General features: G+C 38.0%; 1 protein-coding gene across 2 annotated transcripts in view; it reads right to left on the bottom strand.

Annotated features, from left to right (window-relative positions):
- Positions 1-19,647, bottom strand: part of LOC105930685 (potassium/sodium hyperpolarization-activated cyclic nucleotide-gated channel 1) — a 126,823-nt gene that overhangs the window by 23,482 nt on the left and 83,694 nt on the right. For both annotated transcript variants that reach the window (XM_036140290.1, XM_036140291.1), the window contains exons 4-5: positions 11,192-11,410; positions 1,745-1,891 (exon numbers count right to left, since the gene is read on the bottom strand). In XM_036140290.1, the coding sequence (XP_035996183.1) occupies positions 1,745-1,891; positions 11,192-11,410 (366 nt within the window). The remainder of the gene's footprint in view (positions 1-1,744; positions 1,892-11,191; positions 11,411-19,647) is intronic.

Genomic DNA, 19,647 nt, shown 5'->3' on the forward strand with positions numbered 1-19,647 from the left:
TGATATGATGGTTGAGTTAGGTCTTTATTTGGGTGAACAATGTAAATGTCAATAAGGCGTGCAAATATTCTGCAGGATCGTCACAGAGGAGGGAGTGTTGATGCCTGTGGAGTATCCTGACTGCAGGTATTTCCCAAAAGACATTCAAAGCTGTTGTTAAAAGTTACACTATCACACAACATGCCACCACAAGAGCAAACAGGAATCACACTCTTAATGCACAAAAAAAAACATATTTAGCATGACCCACATCCTATTCGCAGAAATTTAAATGACAGGTTTTAAAAAAAATGTATATTGATAGCCTGGCGTACCTTATTATTGGGTTATTGGCCACCCCTACTGAAAAGATAGCTGAACAAATTCATAATTAGAGAGGGACTGTATGATTTTCGTTGTAAAGATCAGCAGCTTGAGACTTAAAAAAACAACAGAAAAACTGCAATGCGATTTAGGTATGGGCCACAGGATCCTACAATTACACCACATCTTCTGTTATTCGTGTGATGATGAAATATCACATTTCAATGCAGTCTTTATTTAAAGTTAGGGCATTTTTATTTGCTTCCCTTGGAAGGATTTTGGTTTGGACAGAAGGTTTTACTGCACTGGCTCACATTGCATTTGTAACTTCACAACAAGTAATAAATAAAACCATTCTTTACCTGAAAAGCAGAAATTTATATAAAAAAACAACACTTTATTATAAACAGTTGGTTAGAAAAGGTTAAAAGAAGCGTCAAATTTAGATGATTGTCCTCCTGGTTAAGGAAACTAAAAAAACCATGCTCCACCAACCCCTTTTTAAATATGACCACAGAGCCAAACTTCATAATGAAGAATCATCTATCTGTCATAAATCTAACACTGCACATTATTCAAAGCCCCTGACACTAACATTGCTGTAAAAAAAATAACTTACCCCATATAAAAACAGGCTACTTCAATATTCCATAAATAAGTGCAACTGTGGAGCTGAACAACACAGGATACATTTTGAAACATAAATGCATCATCTGGGAGCTTGAAAATAAAATCTTAATCACAGGATGGCAAATGATTAATGTTAGCCTATTTCCAATATCAAACGTTTTTTTTTTTGTTTTTTGTTTTTTCTGTTCAGTTCAGAAAATTACAGTCTTTCTTGTCTGTACGCAGGTTTTCACTCTGCTTTTTTACAAACACTGAACTACCCTTGCAGAATATATGTGTGTTACATCTTTGAATCACTTTCCTTACCTCGTAAACATCTGGAACCACATAGCAGAACCGCACAACAGCATTCGATTCTGCATGGTGACTTAATGAGGCTAGAAGAAAGATGGTACTAAGGGCCATTGCTTGCTTTGCTTTTTATTCTTCTTCCTCCCAACATTCCTGCACTCCGGATTACTCATGGGGTAGAGTAACTAATATGAGGAGCTCAGATATGAAACTGGTCCCAAACTATACAGACATTTTCAATATTATTTTACATGTTGCTGCTGTAAAGATTATTTTTACACCTTTGTAGACTTTCAATCAAATACCTAAGTTTTCGACAAATTAAAATTCTCAGCTCGTCTGTAGATTATTATTTCCCTCTGCCAAACTAAAACAATGTGACACCATCTTTCACAAACGCTTTTCAGTGTATTTTTTTTTAGACTATGCTAAAATACAATTTAAAACCTCTATCAAAAGAAAATGATATGGGGTCAAAGCATGAATTCACTCCCGTGTTTCATCAGTGAGGCTGTCTCACCTCCTTGAGTGGGTCGTTGAGTTCACTCAGGATGTTGTCCTCATCAAAAATCTTGCCTTGATAGCGGTGCTCATAGTAGTCATGGATTTTCTGCCGCATGTCGGCTGGAAGCTTGTGAAAGGACATGTATTGCTCCACTTGCTTATACTGAAAAAAACAAAAAAACAAAATAAAAGGCACATGTTTCAGTTCAGACAGATTAAACAGCGTCACTGTAATCCTTTGCATTTCATTTGGCATCACATTTTGCTAAAATATGCATGTGGATAAATGTCATTTCAAAGTAGACTTTGAATCAAAAGCAAAGTCGCATAAAGCATAGTCGTCCCACGGTGTACTTTTGTGCCCCTGTAACGAGGACAAGTTGTGCTCTCACTGAGTCACAGTGCCACGTCCTGGTTGTGTGTGGGGAGAGAGTGGCACAAAGAGAGCGATGCAGGTGGTGAAGGAACGCAGGAACAGGAACAGACCGAGGGCTATGTCAGACCAAGGTAGCAGCTCTGATAACCTGGCCTAACCTAGCACTAAATTAACAAGGCAGACTCTACAACAAATAAAACTAACTGAAAACTAATGTTTGTGGTGCAAATTTGATTAAATATTCTACCTACTTTTTCTTATAAAGTTAATGGTAAGACTATAGAAAGCTCTCCTTGTCACAGGGCGTCACAGGTTATGGACATTTTAAACAGGATCTTGAAACATTTCTTTAAAACAAAAAAAAAACTTTGTTGTACTAGTAGTAGAAGTCTTTTAATTGTATTTTTATTCTTTTGGTCTTCTGCTTTTGTTGACCATATATATTTTCTGAATATTTGTAGAGTGGAATTAATAGAATAATGTTAAATCATTATTGCACCATTAAATATTAGTGTCCTAAACCTATATTTCCTCAGCCATCTCAGGTTGCTAACATATTCTACATATTGTTTCTATTTTGCTCTGATTTGTTTGCATTCACAGGACAATATCAAATAATGAGAATATAACATTTTGAACAATCTTCAGTTTTTTCCCCCAGACATTCAGTGACCACACTGTCCCCTTTGTATGTAAAATAACTTAACTAATGCATAAAAAAGAATTTAATTGTTTATGGCTTCATAGCATTGTTAGAACCTTTTGTCTCACAAGATAATTAATATGTAGAAGTGATTAGCTGAGCTCTATTCAAAAGAAACCGAGCTAAAAGATTTGACTCAGTGAATGAAAATGGCCATTAGATTCAATTCAATTCTATTTATATTGTGCCAATTCACAACACGTGACATCTCGAGGCACTTTACAAAGTCAGATTCAATCGAAAGATTGCAAAAGACCTTTTCGTTATCCACTTTAATCCTGTGGTTTTGTATCTGTGTTTGTCTGCAACAGGAAGGACGAGAATATTAAGCAGACAGAGTGGACGTTTTTTGTAAACAGCTTCCATAAGCCACTTCTCCACAATAAACCACAGGATTGGATGCACCACGATCTGGAGTTTTGTTGCAGCTGATTATGTTGGGACCAAACAACTGTACAGGATCCTTGTTTTGTCCTTCAGAACACCTTACATGTGTTTCTACAATATCAGATTTGATGTCAAGTGTTTCATTTAGCCAACGTCACAGCTCCTTTAAAAACAAATACTAACAACAGATGAACTATTTACTAATTAGGTGTCCTTTGACCAGGATTTGATGTAGGGGTATGTATAAGTCTTCTACCACTTCCCAATTATGTACAACTGTCTATATCTATTCTACAGTTCTCAACAAAATACATTTAAATGCATGGAAGTAGTGTGAGAAAGTCTGCAAAAGTTCAAGGACGTTGCGAGGGAGTGGCTGAAAACCAAGTGTCACAGTGACATTAGTTTGTTAGGGTTAGGACAGAATAGCCATGGCAGAAATTTTATTTTTTTTTCATTATAGGAAAAGATCAAAATGAACTCATACCATGTTGTTGTTGTTGCCCTAGTCAGTATTAGACAAAGACAGTATTCTCTTAGAAACACCTCAACATACTGTAGGGATTACGGGAAAAGCATTAGGCTGATTTAAATATCTGTCTGACAGATTCCAGGTTGTTCATGTTAATAATAAATCTTCTTAGAACTCTAGGGTCACTTCAAATTGTCTTTAGAATATATATGCTTCCGATTGGTAAAATTATCAGACAGCATGGGATTAATTGCCACTGTTATGTCGATAACACTCAGCTATATTTATCAATACATCCGGACGAATCAAATCAATTACGTTGACTACAAGCATCTCTTGATGACATCAACACCTGGGTGACGTTGAATTTTTTGTTTTTTAATTCTGACAAGACAGAAGTTGTAATCTTTACTCCAAGGTCCTCAAAAAATAAACTTCTTAAGCAATCACTTAATCTGGATGGCATTAACTTGGCCTCTGGTAATAAAGAAAAAAACCTTGGTGTTATTTTTGACCATGACATGTCATTTAAATGTCATAATAAACAGGTTTCCGGAGTTTCCTTTTTTCACCTACGAAATATTGCCAAAATTAGAAATATTCTGTCAGGAGTGATGCTGAAAATCTAGTCCATGCATTTGTTACTTCAAGGCAGGACTATTGTATTTCTTTACTATCAGGAAGTCCACAACATGCAGTTCAAAATCTTCAGCTGATCCAAAATGCTGCAGCAAGAGTTCTGATGAAAATCAACAAGAGGGATCATATTTCTCCAATTTTAGCTTCCCTTCATTGGCTTCCTGTTAAATCAAGAATAGAATTTAAAATTCTCCTCATGTATTAAGCCCTTAATAATCAAGCTCCATCATATATCAGAGGTCTGATTACCCCGTATGTTCCTAACAGAGCACTTCGCTCTCAGACTTCAGGTCTTCTGGTGGTTCCTAAGGTCTCTAAAAGTAGAATATTTTAGTTATCAGCTTATAGTGGAGTGGCTTAGGTTACCCTGAGCTATCTCTGTAGTTATGCTGCTATAGGCTTAGGCTGCAGGAGGACATCAAGATCTATTTTTCTGTGTGTTATTTCAACTTTTAACTTTTTGTTTTCTCTCTCTGTTTTTTCTTCACAGTAGGTACACCTGGTCTGACATTCTGTTAGCTGTGACATCATCCAGGAGAGACAGATCACCCGCTATTACCATATAACATAGAAATAATTCCTGGATCAATATTTAAAGTATGGTGTGGGTGCGGGTGTGGGCTGGAAGCCTGTTGCCAGTTCTTGCAAGAGAAACAAGCAACCAGCTCTACGAAAACAAACAAGTCCAACAGGCAACCCACCATACTGTACTACAGAGGCCCTTTGTAACCAGTATATATGAAGAGACTGTAATTTGTACAGAAGTGTTTGAAAAATAAACGAGTCCTGGTGAGCCACATGGTGACCCAAAAGCCCAGCGACGAGTCCAGTCTCCTTGCGCCTCATGCGGCACAGGTAATAAACTCAGAAAACTTGGTTCCACTACGTATTAAATGTGACCACCATCAGACTTCTGTCTGAACAGTTCAAGACCCCAAAGTGCATGCGCACATAACGGATGACGTTACACAGGTTGTTGTGTTGTTGAGCAATGGGAGCTGACAATAAGACTGCATTATAACAAGAAAAAAAAGGTAAGAAGAAAACAGCTCAACTATTCACAATGTTTTTTGTGGAGCTGTGACTGCTACTGCTGTAGAGAAGTATGTGTGGATGTGTAGTTTGAGGCAGGCCAGGAACATAAACGCCTGCTGAATATCCTGTGAACGTTGTTAGTGTACTTACGGGTATCGAAGCCCAATATAGTGGAGGCGAACTGGTCCGCAGTTTCTAAACTTAGCAAGAACAATAATGCGCTGAACGAAATGATAGTTCCACAATTATCTGTTTCTGGATTAGCGCAACTGTGCCCACTACTGGGTTAGAGTTACCAACAGACGAATTCACCTCCAATATTAGATGAAATAAAACTTCACATGTAGCTGTTTTCAGGACCACTACGGGTTTCTTTAAAAGTGACAATCTATTCTAATTTCTTAGAGGCCAGAGAGGTCGTCATTGAGATACAGAAAGAATAGAGTAGGCTAATCTCATTGAATCAGATGGATAAACATGTACAAATGTTCGAAGAACAATTTTCTGGCAAAACGTTGCACCTGCCAACAGGAGCAGTGCAAGAAGACTATGGAAACCCAATGGCCTTAGAACATGGAATAAAACAATGAAGTTCTTACGCTATCAAATTCATTTAAAAAATCTCCTAACACATTTTAATACAGGTCTCATAAAAATCAAAAGGGGAAAAAAACAAGGGAAAGCCAAAAATATAGTTTTAAATATAGTAAAATACAGATCTGCGACAGACACAATCTTCCCATCCAGTCCACAGCCCAGACAGCTGAAAATAAACAGCGTCTCTCACACTCCCCTGGGTAATCATAGCAGAGCAGTGGGGGAGAGCAGACAGCAGCTGTGAGGGTGGTAGCTCAGGCCAGTGGCAAGCTCTTTGACCAGTGTGCCGCAACCGGCCCTACAAAATGAATTTTGTCAGCGAGAGAGAAGACACTTGAGTCACAATGCCCCCCTTTATTGATTCCCTCGCCCAGCTGCAGAAAGGTGATAAGGGAGCAGGGTTTTGTTTGTGGGAAATTGATTTATTTTGAGTTCACACAGTTGATGCTGGATAGTGTCCACCGCGGCTCTAGCTGGCCAATTTGAGTCAGTTAAGCAAGTTGGGACAAGGAGTTGGGTGAAAGTGGCAAATCTGAATTATTATCAGCCTGACCTGCTGCTTAACATAATCATTTAAGTACAGATACACGACTAATGATCAGAATATGATGATTTTCTGCTTGATGAGCTCTGACTAAACAGAATTGGGAAAATCTGACCTTTTTTTGGTAAGAGGTAAGCGACAACAGATATTGCTACCCTTAACACTCTTCATAGTGGACGCTGTTACAGAGTTACAAAGACTCTAAACATGCTATTTCAGTATCAGTGAAGTGTTTAAATATGAAATTAGACAAAACACATGGATGTAAGGAGCTATTTAAAAAAGAAAAACTATAATTTCATGTCAAATCATGCCTGAAGTTTATTCAGGCTGCAAGAAAGACTGAGAGAGAGCAACATTTTCAGCAGATAACAGGAAGGCTGAGCATATTGCAGAAAAATTACGTTGTTCTACCCTTTTGATCTTCAGTCCCTGTCTCGTAAGGAGCATGCAGGATCTGAAAGCGTTTGCCTCCTTGTTGAAATTTAACTTCCTGTTGGTTAACATCATCCAGGAATATACACTGAGACCGCTCATAATGTTGTTGACTGAATGAAATCCTATTTTAGTGACTTCTCTCTCGCAGGTGAAGTAGGAAGTTCAGCTCCTGATAAAAATAATGAATGACCACATCTAGCAAGAAGGCTTACAAAATATTTTGAATGCTGTTCCTATGCCTTCTTATGTCATAGTTCTAAAAAAAAAAGAAAGAAAAAAGAATTGGCTAAAATTGTCTGGTCAAAGCTATGCAAAAAACATAGACCAGAAATCAGCTGCTAAATGCTTAATGTTGCATTTATAATTCTTAAATCTAGCTTTAAGTAGATAAAGCTACTGTTGGAGATCGGTAATGAAGTAAATAAGTTGCAGAACTGACAAAACCCATCTCATCCATTGGTCATTTAGTTCTTACAGAAGTCCATCTCTCTGCTGTCCTCCCCTTGTTTAGTTGGTGCTTCAAGTTGCTAAAAAAATAGTATCCTGTTTGTGTAAAATATAGGCAGCAGTGTGGTCTTCTGCCTTCCTCAGCTGAATGACACAGATGTCCTCTGGGTTGAAGTGATTCAGCACCATGACATCCCAGCAGGGGTGTGTTAATATCATGCATACTTTACTCCCTCATTTCCTTCTCTCCCCTCCAACAATCTCTCTGACTCCTCTCCACTAAAAGTGCTAACTCTGTTTTTCTCCCCCTCTCTGAATCATGATCATCTTTTTTGTAAGTAATATATATATTTTTTTTTTTGTAAAGTTGTACTAAACAACTTAAGGGAACCTTTAAGAACAATGAGTATTTAGGTCACGCTTTCCCAACACATCCTTGTCACAAATGTCATCTGCTATAAAATTACTTGTAACAAGCTTTTTCACATCATCCATCTTTGCATCCACGTTTCCAACCTCCTCCACTCCCCCACCCCCCAGCTGTGGCAGAGATAGATGTAATGACTAGAGGCTCAGCACCCTGAACTCATCCCTGCTGCTCCTCATCCTGCTTCACTGATATGCACAGCCATGCAGCAAATCAGCCCTGGCTGAACCTGGCCACACACTGGGGTTTCTGCTCCCACAAACAAGGCATATTCACAGCCTCAAAGCTAGGAGTTCAATGCCCGGGGGGCTGTTAAGATGGTAGGTAAAACGGGCGGAGGGAGTAGGGGGGGCAGATTAAGACTATTTGCTATGAAGCAGATGCACATCACACACTTGAGCAAGAGACATGTCACTAATTCAGTAACTTCAAACTCCAGAGTCGTTTGCTGTGGGCAGCTGTTTCTCAGTGTTCTGTGGCGTGCCTTTAGCTGACTACAGTAAATGTTCAAATTATTATTTTTTTTTTACTCAAGTGCAGTGAATTTGTACTGGCAGGATCAACATTTTTAGGTTTCCATTTTTAAGATTAAGCTTCTAGGGAATGCATACGAGGGATTCTTCAGAAAAAAAAAAAAAAAAACATTCTGGCAAAAGCCCTGCAACCATACAGTAATGACCAGTTTTAAGTGGCATGTTAAACAGCTCTGTGGAGCCGCGCCAAACGCAGCAAAGAGTGCTTTTTTAGATTGCATCGACCGTGAAAGCGTCTGGCAAGGTCAGGCCGTCGTGCTGGAATAAATTGAAACCATCTAAATGCTTTTATAAGCAAGGTGTAAATTAATGAACTGGTATTTTAGCATGTCCTGTTATAGTTACAGCCAAGGTGACTCTGCTGATCTGAATTATGGTAACAGCCTCCCAAGGGGAAAGATAATGTGTATCACTTTAGCATTTGTGTTTGTGCTATTGCACAAATCAGCACAATGAGTCTGCAACTAATAAACAGATAATCTTGAAATCGGTTGTTGTTTTCTTAAATTGCAGGTATTAAAGAGTTAAGGATTTGTACTATACTGTCCTATACTGCACCCCATCATATTTTCCTGTATTGAATAGTTTTACAGCATATTGTATGTACTATATTGTTATTTTTTCATTGTATTATTTCAAATCATAGCATATCCTATCACACTGTATAGTATTGAATCAAATCATTTTGCATGTTATATCATATCATATATATGTTATAGAATCATACTGTGCTGAATTGGGTAATAATATTACCAGAACAAAGTCAAAATATAATGAGAATATTTCAAAGTTCTGATAATAATTATATATATTTACTTTGCTTTTAAAATGTCCTTATTGTGAAACCGATACCAAAGTATAGCTTTACAAGCTGCTTAACATTCCTCATTCTAACACAAGGGGGAAGACTTCACTTTTATGTAGGAGTTTATTTCTTTATTCTTATAATTTCCAAATACCAAAAATAGAAAAGAAAATTCATTGAATCAATTAAATTGAACAGTGTATTACAGAGACATATTGTGTCAAATCATATTGTAGTGTGCTGTATTTTATCAAATAGTTTAACAATGTATAGTGTCATGTCAAACTGTATCATACTGTAGCTCATGGTGTGAAATCATATCTTGCCGTGGCATATCAAATGGTCAAAGAAACTGTACTATATCAAAATGTATTGTAATGTTTTATACATTTTGTATCATACTCTACTGTACAGTATCCAATCAAATCATATCATGTTGAAATGCATTGTATGAATTATGTTTTAAAGTTTAACCAACCTTATGTGCAGAAAGAAAACTTCATTCCAAAGCTTGTAACATGTATACATGAATTATTCCAAAACGTAGCTTATCTATTTAACTCTGCAATTCTGATTTGTTTATAGTTTACAATCAATTTCATATGAGAATAGCAAGCTAGTTTTTCCTTTTTGCTGCGTGCTGTTCCAGCTAAACACAAAAACTGGAAGAAACAGCAATAGGTGGGGAAAACATATTCCACATATTCAACAGTTAGATTTTCTTAGTAAAAAGGGGAAATTTAACATTTGATTCATACTGATGCATAAGTCAGTTTATTCCTATCTAGGCTAATACTGATCTCATCAGGAGTTCTCAATTAACACCAATTTGAGGGCAAGACAAAATTTAAGAAGGCTCAAAGTGGCTATTATTATTGAATGAAAATCAAAAGAACTACACATTGATTTCCCTAATCATCTAATTATAGCACCTCTAATTCCACATGCTGCAGTATCTTATAAATGACGATCGGATATCCGAGAATCCTGTCTGAAATAGACAGAAAATCATTTAACCTTTTCCTCTTCTGAGCCCTTGTGGGAGACTTTTATAGCATGCTAAATGAAGACTGGAGAGGTTTATCACTGGTATGATCATTCAAGTGTTTATGGCAACATATAAAACTGAGAGTCACATAAAAATATTAAACTGCACCAGCAAAAATATTATTTTTGGAATATCTTGATTTCCAAAATCTGAATATTTGCAGATCCTTTATCTTTTCAGAGATTTCTGTAACTCGAGCTTTCACTTATTTCACAGTCCTTCAATGAAAGCTTTGTTCTTGAAAAAAAAAAAAACTATTTTAAATTAAATAAATGAAATACATGGCGGGCAAATCAGTTTGTCTAAGCTGGCATTAGTGCTGCTGCAGCATAAGGTAAAGTTCAGCTTTTTGTTTTAATCATACGCATGTCCTGACATGACTCAACTTAGAGGACTTTAATCCCCACCAGTACACAGTCGGATGTACAGCACGGTAAATAGATTTCTGCAGTATAAAACAGGGAAGTATGGAAGTTAAACTTGGCGTCTCGTGTGCAGACCCGGAGCACATCGGGGCATTGCTGGCTGTTCTGGGAGAAGCCCAGGCCCCTCAGGATGATCACAGATGGTGGCTGGGTAAAATGCGAAATAATCACTCTCCATGCGGAAAAAACCCCATAATGATGTAATAGGGAAAACTAAAGGAAAGAAAAGGATAAGGTAACGTCTGACAAACCAGCCCTTTATAAATCCAATTCTGACCCGAAAGACCTTATATTTATCTGCTTTGTGGGGAAAGGAATCCTCTTTTCTGGTCATTATTCTGGATTGTATAATCTGAGAGCAACTGAGAATAAAGATAATTTAGGTTTTGCTCCAAAGAGCAGAATCTTAAGCAGTTTAAAAAGTGCCAACCATCCAAGCTAATACCTGATAATTCTACTATCTTACTGTAGGCCTCACACCGTGTAACCCATTTGTTAGACGTCTGGTATTATGCAAATCAAGCAAGACCAATCTACTTTTAGATTTTAAGCATTATGGTTCCTGTATGCGACCACATGACGCTTACCTTTTCTTGGTACTGCCTGCGTGAGGAATCCAGGGACTGGATCAGAGCAGTAGCATGGCCCACAAACATAGCGTAGCACGTGGCGCCCACGATCATGCTCAGCATGGTGATCCACAGGTCAGACATACTGACGGGCGCCCGGGCGCCATACCCGATGCACAGCATGTGGCTCATGGCTTTGAAGAGGGCATAGGAGTACTGCTTACCCCAGGACACGTTCTGCAAGGACAGAGAGAGGAGAGGGGGAGACAGAGAAGGGTTGGGGGGGGGGGGGGGTTACTGCAAGGCAAGGCATTGGAGAAAGGATGACTTTTCTTTGATGCAGCTCTGGCTTTTAGCCAGCGTACTTGTCAAGCCTACGAGCTTAATGTCCTCGTTCTACCTGTTTACTTTCCCTCACTGCTCTCACTGTGCGAGGAACTACCTGACCCCACAACTATTTTCTCAAAAGCAGGGGGAAAAAAAATCAAAGGTATGCTTGTATAATCCCTAATGGCATGTGCTCCGTTGACCTGATTAGTTTATCTTCTGCACCTGCCCTTAACTACACAATAGCATGTGGAGCTGGATTTGTAAGGTCCCTCTTGTTTATGAGTTTATGAGCAGCAGTGTCAGCTCCAGCTCTCAGGAAATAATCTGATCAGGGACTTGCTCAAATGGGTTACCTGACTGTTGGAGATCAGGTTTTTATTGGCCTACAATTTCTAATTAGGGCTGATTCCAATTTTCTTCTGGAAGGACTGTATTATAAAATCCTCTGACTACATATACAGAATGTAATAAACATTGATCATAAAAGAAGAAGAAAAAAAAGTGCTGCATGTTCCATGAGTGACATGGTAGTTTTATATCCAAAAGAAAATTGTTGTTTTGCAAATCCCATTTATGCATTAAGCATAGATCCCTAATCGTTATCTGTGCTCAATTGCATCAGAGAACATGCTGTTTGTTGATCCAATCTCAAACTGAAATAAGTGACATGTTTAGGTTTTGATGCGCAATCATGTATATAGCACATTTTTCTCACATTGTCGTGTAAGTCATCTGCTGTCTTTCCTCTGTTTAATTGCAATGTTTAAATTATCATATAATTAACATGTAATATTATTATATCATCAATAACTGCAATACTTACTCTGGGTGTATGTTTTACTTTCTTTGGCCTTTCTGATATGTTCCTTCTTTGTTGCTTTAGAACTAGTTTCAGATTAAATTAGCTGTTTTTTGATTATGTATTTAGTGTGTAATTCTGTCTGTGTCTGTGCCACTGTCAAGCCCAAATTTCCCAGTTGTGGGACGATAAAGGAGTTTCTTATGTTATAAAAAAAAAAGACAACAAAAGATTAAAATCACGCGGAGACTGAAATCGGCACATTTTCCGGTTGATTAGCCCTGAACGAGGACTTACCCATTGGATCCTTTTTCAAACCATAAGCACATCATATCTAAAAGCTACAATGTCAAGCTGAGCTCTCCAACGTGATGCTTAGGAACAAGGTAGGCCACCCGAACTTGCACCAGACTGGCTACTACTTTATAGTGTCATCGACTAACAGCATGAAAGGTGGGAGACCCGTGTAGTTATAAAACACGTAGTTCAGCAGTTTGCAAAGTAAAAAAAAGTAGGCTGTATGTTTGCAGAGTTTATGAGCATTACCAGAGCAATCTACACTGATGTAAAAATCAGTCTGCAATGACGTAGACCCACTTCAGCTGCCTGTAAGCTGGCTGAGAGAAGGCTTCTACATTTTCCACTGGCGTCCGAGAAAAACAAAGTCAGGTCTTTGGAAATATTTCCCGGATGTAAAACCTCCAAACTAAAACTTTTTCTTAAAAGTTTCCCCACAATATGCATCTGTTAAAATAAATAAATAACAATGCACAAATGCTTAGTGATTTAGCTAAATCTGACTTAAAGCAGCACTATGTAAGTTTTGACCCACGTATAAATTTGAGAGATATTAAATAATTTGTTCATGTCAATATACAACACTTGTATGGATGCTGAGTGCAGGATGCCCTTCTCAAAATTTTGCCTATTTAACTTCAGAGGGTCAGACCCATCGCTGAATGGGTCATGTGACCTAAATCGCCGCTTTAGCTCACATGACCAATTCTATGTTACGGCAGTTTGAGCTCAGACTGCAGTAACGACAAAACAAAACAGACATGACACTTACCAAATCAGACATATTTTTTGGTTCTCTGATGTATGATTTAATTTAGAAGTCCATGACTTCTGAATCTGCTGGTCCAAAGTGGTCTGCTATCACATTCCAAACTACAGAGGGAGACTGTTTAATTTTCCGACAGTACAGTGTTGCCAAGGGTCTTCAGAGGTACTAAGCCTGGAAGTTACAGGTCTAGCACCTCTAGTGGCTAAAAGTTACACTGTGCTGCTTCAAATCAAAACATTTTAATGAGTCTATGTCTAAATAGAAATAACTAAAATTCCAAGTTTGATAATCAACGTACTTTTGTTGTTTTAGCAGAAGTAGTAATACTTTTTCCCTTCTTGAATATAATTAGGCCTATTATGGCACAGTTGCTTCAAAGGCTTGTGTAAACACTGATATCCTTGGATGACACTGGGTTGAAGAGGCCATATTCTTTTTGAGAAAGGGTAAAATTTTAAGGTCTGACCTGCTTTGGAGAAGGTAAATGAAACTTCCTGAGACATTTCCATCTACTTACTGTCTGCTGTTAAGGGGGAACTTTGTTATGTATGCAGCAACAAACTTAACCCTGGGGTTATAAAGTCTAGAAGGGGGCATCAGTTTGAATGTTATTCCAGTGATTACTGATTTACACTGTCTCTGATGTCAAGCACTTTCTCCCCTTGCTTGATGCTGCTGTTTATAACAGCTCTGGCGTCATATCCCTGGCCTTCAGGCAGCCTCCCATATCTGTTGCCCTTTTTATGAATAAAAAGCAGATTTGAAATGACTTCCTATTGAAACTGTGCTGTGAAGCCATTAAAACGTGTTAATGCATCAACATTATGACAAAGCTAGGCTTGAAAAGCTTTCTTTCCAGATCTCTCTAATGAGTTTTTTTTCCTGCACTTTTGTTGGTCTCAGCCTTGACAGTCGTGTTTAGAAGCGAGAGCTGCAGGATTTAGCCTCCTCATTAACACAGCACTTATCAAATGTGAAAGTGTGCCCTTTTTCCCCTGGAGGACGTGCAGGATCGCTAGTAAGCAAGTGAACGGGCCCTCTGAAGTTGCTGTAAGTCTTTGCACAGACCAATATGTGACAGCTCCCTTGTCTTACAGCGAGTCAAAATGCGGACTTCTCCAATATTATTGCCTCCTGCGAACAGAAATTGCTGAAGATTTGCTCCAAATGACAAACTTATATATGTAGGATGTAGGGGAAAACAGCTGCTAGATGCAGTTAGCTTGAGTTGCCATACGGAGTCATAGAAACATTCGGGTTTTTCTTTTTGTCTTCCCTTTGACGTTCTGTAAAGAACTATGAATTGCCTTGTGTATGAATGGTTTCTATATGAATAAACCTGCACTGCCTTTATGCATTCCCCAACAAGTACTTAAAACACCTAAAGCTTCTGTAGGGGGGAAAAATGGCATTTATACATTTGTAAATCAGTCTAAGTGTGGCTTATGAACACAGGTCAATGTAAGTAAACAGTTAGCATTTGTTTATCGCTCTCAGTTGAACGTGTACAGAACAGCTATCCACTTTCTGAATATCTGTACATTGTTTGTGTACACATGTTTTACTGCGGTATGAGATGCACAAATTGGGCCACATTTAAATAACTATACTGTTTGCACAGTTCTTAGGCAAGTGGATATTCTTAGGAATATTTATTTTTTTTAACTCCAAGCTTGATATTGAATTCTTCATGAAGTTCAGCAAAGCAGCGGAAGTGTATCTGTGTATTGATGGGGTGGGGTGGCCTAGGAAGATCAAAACCCTAAATCAAGGTGCGCATAATTATTCGGCAGCTTCTCTTTTTTTAAGCTCTTGAAATTGCTAAGCTATTTGGCTGTGATCACAGAACCATCTAATGTTTTGTTGCAAATAGTCATAGAGTTGCAAAAAACCTGTTTAGAAAAAGAAAGATGCAACTTTACTGCCAAGAATCAGAGAAGAATCAAGCGTGAAGCTACCAGGAAGCCATTAGCTTCCAGTTCTGTCATATTTAACTACAACCTACCTGGAGTATCTACAATATATTAGGTGCTGAGAGACATGGCCAAGGTAAGGAGGGCTGAAACCCGACCACCACTGAATAAGACACATGAGATGAAGCATCTAGATTAGGCCAAGAACTACCTGAAACTACCAATTGTTTCACAAGTTTCATGGACTGGTAAAATGTGAGCAGTGGACCAGATGGATGGGCCCGTGGCTGGATGAGTTAACGGAGAGGTGGAGGTGGGGTACTAGTATGGGTTGGCATTATTAAAAAAGAGCTGGTTGTACCCTTTCAAGTTGAAGATGGGCTCAAAATCCACTCCCAAACCTTTCTAGAAGATAGTTTCTTTAAGCGGTGATACAGAAAGTATGGATATTTCAAAAAGGATAAAAATGAATTCAAATGAATCTGAGTACTCCTCTGTGTAGCTAGCCAGTAAAGGCATCAAAGATGACATGGCCCCCCTTCCTCACCTGACCTGAACCCAATTGGGAACTTGCAGACAGTTCTTAAACATCGAGATTTACAGTGAAGTTCACCTCTCTGAATAATATCTGGGAGCCTGTGGTTGCTGTTGCATAACAAGGTGATCGTCAACGGATAACACTTTTTTTATGTGTATTGGAAAGTTTTGAGTTTGTTCATGATTCTCACTTAAACAAATCAAAATGTGACACATATAGATATTCTTCTAAAAAAGGCTTCTTAAACATTCCTGTTTGCGGATCGTTAACATTTTGGATTAACCGAGAGCTCTGTAGTTGGTGATGAATACAGACAATTCTCAAAAATAAGACTAGCCAAATAATTGTGCACACATTGAGAGCAAATCAGTCACACACAACAATAGACAAATAAACGCTTCTTAGAGAGCCATCTGTTTAAGGCGGCTTACATACATTGCCTCCATGCTCAAAACCTTAAGGATTATATGCTTTAGAGCTTTGTTTAGGCCACGAAGTGACTGATTTTATAAAGGCTTGTTGCGTTGTTTATATAACAAAGATCATCCACTGATAAAATCAATATTCGGCTTAGTGCCAGTATTATTATAAAATCTTTATATATGGGAGGAGGGGAATTCAAACTCACTGACTTTAAAGCTGAAAATTGGACATCATTTCCAATCGACTAATGTGGCGGTGGGAGTTGTGTGTGTGTGTGTGTGCACATGTACTTGCAGGTAAGTGAGAACATTTCTTGCACATTTTACAAGTAACGTGAGGACTTTCGTGTAAAGTAAGGGCCTTTTTTTTGAATTCTCACTTTTTTCTGGGCTAGGATTTAGGTTTAGGATTACGGTATCAGTTAGGTTGAGGTTAGGGTTAGGCATGTAACCCCAAAGGTGTGCAGTATAAGATCATCAAATTGTGTTAAAAGTTACAACTGCAACAGGGTCAAATTTTAGCTGTTGGACAAACGTAGCGTCAGCACAGGACAAAAAACAACAACACTGCTTTGGGCTATTCAGAAGACCGGATCACCTTACATGCATTGTTTTGGACTGCGGGATGAAGAGGGAGAACCCGGTGGCAACACATTCATGTACGGAGAGATCATGTAAACTCCATGCATAAAGACCCCTGGCCGGGATTCAAATCCAGGACCCTATTGCTGCAAGGCACCATTGGGCAGTCCTATAACATTTATTCATTTATAATTTGTTTCATGATAGATTTAAGGAAACATTTTAACAGTGCTTCTTGTGCAGAATTGATCTTATTGTGCTGTTCTGCTGTTCTAATGTTAGTTTAAGTATTAAAAAAAACTTGCCAGATGTTTAGCTGGTCAGGCCAGCTTGCTTTCGGCTGGTTAATAGACATGCCAGTCATACACTCCAGGTTAATTTATGCCCCATGGAGCCAGAGGAAAATTAAAACCACTGTGCCTTGCATCCCATTAGAAATACTAGAAAAATAATAGGGAAACGCTTTGTGTTGGTATTCAAACTACAACTTTTTAAAACTTCATAGACCTTGATGCTTTGTAGGCGCTTGAGATTGGTAGTTGTTAATTTAGACGGTGCAAAATAATAAGACTCAATAATATGTGACAATTAAATTTTTTTTTATTTTTTATGTCTGTCTAAAGCTGCTTATGGACACTAGTAAGCCATTGCTCCATAAATGAATCTTTTCCTAGAGCATTTACTATAATTCTTTTCCACAAACCTTTAATAAGTCTGTCACTTCCTGTGCCTTTTTTTTTTAGCGACACAGAACACTATATTCATCTTTCAGCAAGTCTACGAGTGCAGTACAGACGTCATCACCAAAACAAATCCCTTTCCATTCCATAATTTAAGCATCAGCTGCTACAAAGTTTCTGTAATTTAACAGCGCCGTGTGTTTACCAGCGTGCTTCTGCCTCTAACAGCCTGCCAGGATTTCATTTCATTAGTCACAATCTTGTGTCCTCCGGTTGCCTTACACAAGATGTAGCTGGTTATGTGACCGGCAGGCAGTTGCTGATTCACCATCGCCCCAGTGTTGAGTGTCACCCAGAGGCGTTGGTTGTTGTTGATACTGATGAATAACTATGAGCCTAACAGGATGCAGTACGAAGAACACAGCCTGTCCTCTTTGTAACATTGCTTTTGAAGGGCAACTAACATCCTAGTTAACCTGCAAAATGCGTAAAACTTTGGAATGCAAATGTATAGATGTAATATTTTGTTATTATGCCCTCTTTGGTTGCATACATTCAGTGACGATAATAAATAATTTCACAGAACCTTACGAATCTCCTCACAATTTGTCTAATTTCAACCACAAACTTCATTGTATGTCACTGGAAGTTTATGTGACATACTAACACAAAGTAGTGCATATTTGTGAACAGGGTGAAAATGGATCCATGGTTTTTTAAAACTTTCTCAAATAAAAATCAGAAAAACGTGGCGTTCATCGCCTTTTATTTCAGTCGCCCTTAAAAGAATCCATTGTAACCAACAGTCTTCAAAAGTTACCTGTTTAAGAGGATCTAAGGCCAAATGGAGCTGCTCTGGAAACACCTCGATGGTAACTTGAAGAACATTAGTGAAAAAAATTAGACATACCAGCAATAACTGTTTTAAAAGTCAAGTCAAGCGAAAGTAATAATATACAGTACAAAGCTTTAAACATCTAACAACACTGTTCAATCCATCACTGGACACGTTCAAGAAGAAGAGCAGTTATCAGACAAGCAGCCAAGAGGCCCATATCATGTTTTGTTCCATGTGCAATGTCTAAAATGGCAACATTGTGACTCTGAGAATAACTTGTCCATCTACATCCAATTTGCTGGAAGTATGGTTTCTCCTAGCACTTCTCCTCTCCTCCTCAACTCTTGAAGGAAATTCACGCAAAATTTTTACGAGGTAAGATCAGGAAGCATGGGAACACTGGCAAACTGCTCTGGATGAAGAAGTGGTAATAAAGAAGAGGCTTTCAACAAATGTGAATTTAGGCATGAACTCACCCTGGAGGAGATATTCCAGTTAGTCTCCATTAAAACTAACTAAGGATGATAAACATTATTATGTGTGCCTTTGCTAAGGCGAGTAATTCGGTGAGTAATTTGATCAATTTAAAAAATGTCCCCTTCATGTAAAACAGCCTTTATTGTGATTTTTAACAGATCTTTGAGTTCATTTTAGATTGTGGTTACATAAATACTGCTTATTTCATAAAGTTTAAAACAACCTTTTGCACTTCTGTCTTCTAGCATTTGTCGGGGTTCATCAGAATAAGTTGTTATACGACTCAAAATTGTGTAAATATTATCCATCTAACTATCTATCCATTAGTCAGTCACATTGCAGTGTATTTATTTTAAATCTAAAAAAACAAAACCATTGCACATGTTTCAAAGGCTGTTCCATCAGTAACTGGTTACTGAAAGTAGATCTAATGTTTTGGTGCTTGGCTTAAACTGCATGTGCTCTATCATACTCTGTCAACTATTTTGATTTAGTTTGTGTGTGTTTTGATTTTAATTTCGGGGTTTTCCTTAGATGGAAAACTTTTAAACCAGTTTGTCTGTATGATTCGATAGAATTGACTTTGTAAAGTGCTTTCAAATGATGTGTTGTGAATTGGTGCTATATAAATAAAACTGAAATTAATTGAGTTGTGTGCTCTGATTATTCCTTTAACTGCCTCACCAAGAAAAACTCCACAACATTTTGTTTTTGCATTTTTTATCACCTTGGACGATTAATAACCACAATGATTTTTTTTTCCCATAATGCACCCTTTAGGTTTAACAATATTGACCTCTACCAAACAGTTGAGATGTCACTTAATGTT

Source organism: Fundulus heteroclitus, chromosome 8, assembly GCF_011125445.2.
Source record: "Fundulus heteroclitus isolate FHET01 chromosome 8, MU-UCD_Fhet_4.1, whole genome shotgun sequence".
Classification (NCBI taxonomy): domain Eukaryota; kingdom Metazoa; phylum Chordata; class Actinopteri; order Cyprinodontiformes; family Fundulidae; genus Fundulus; species Fundulus heteroclitus.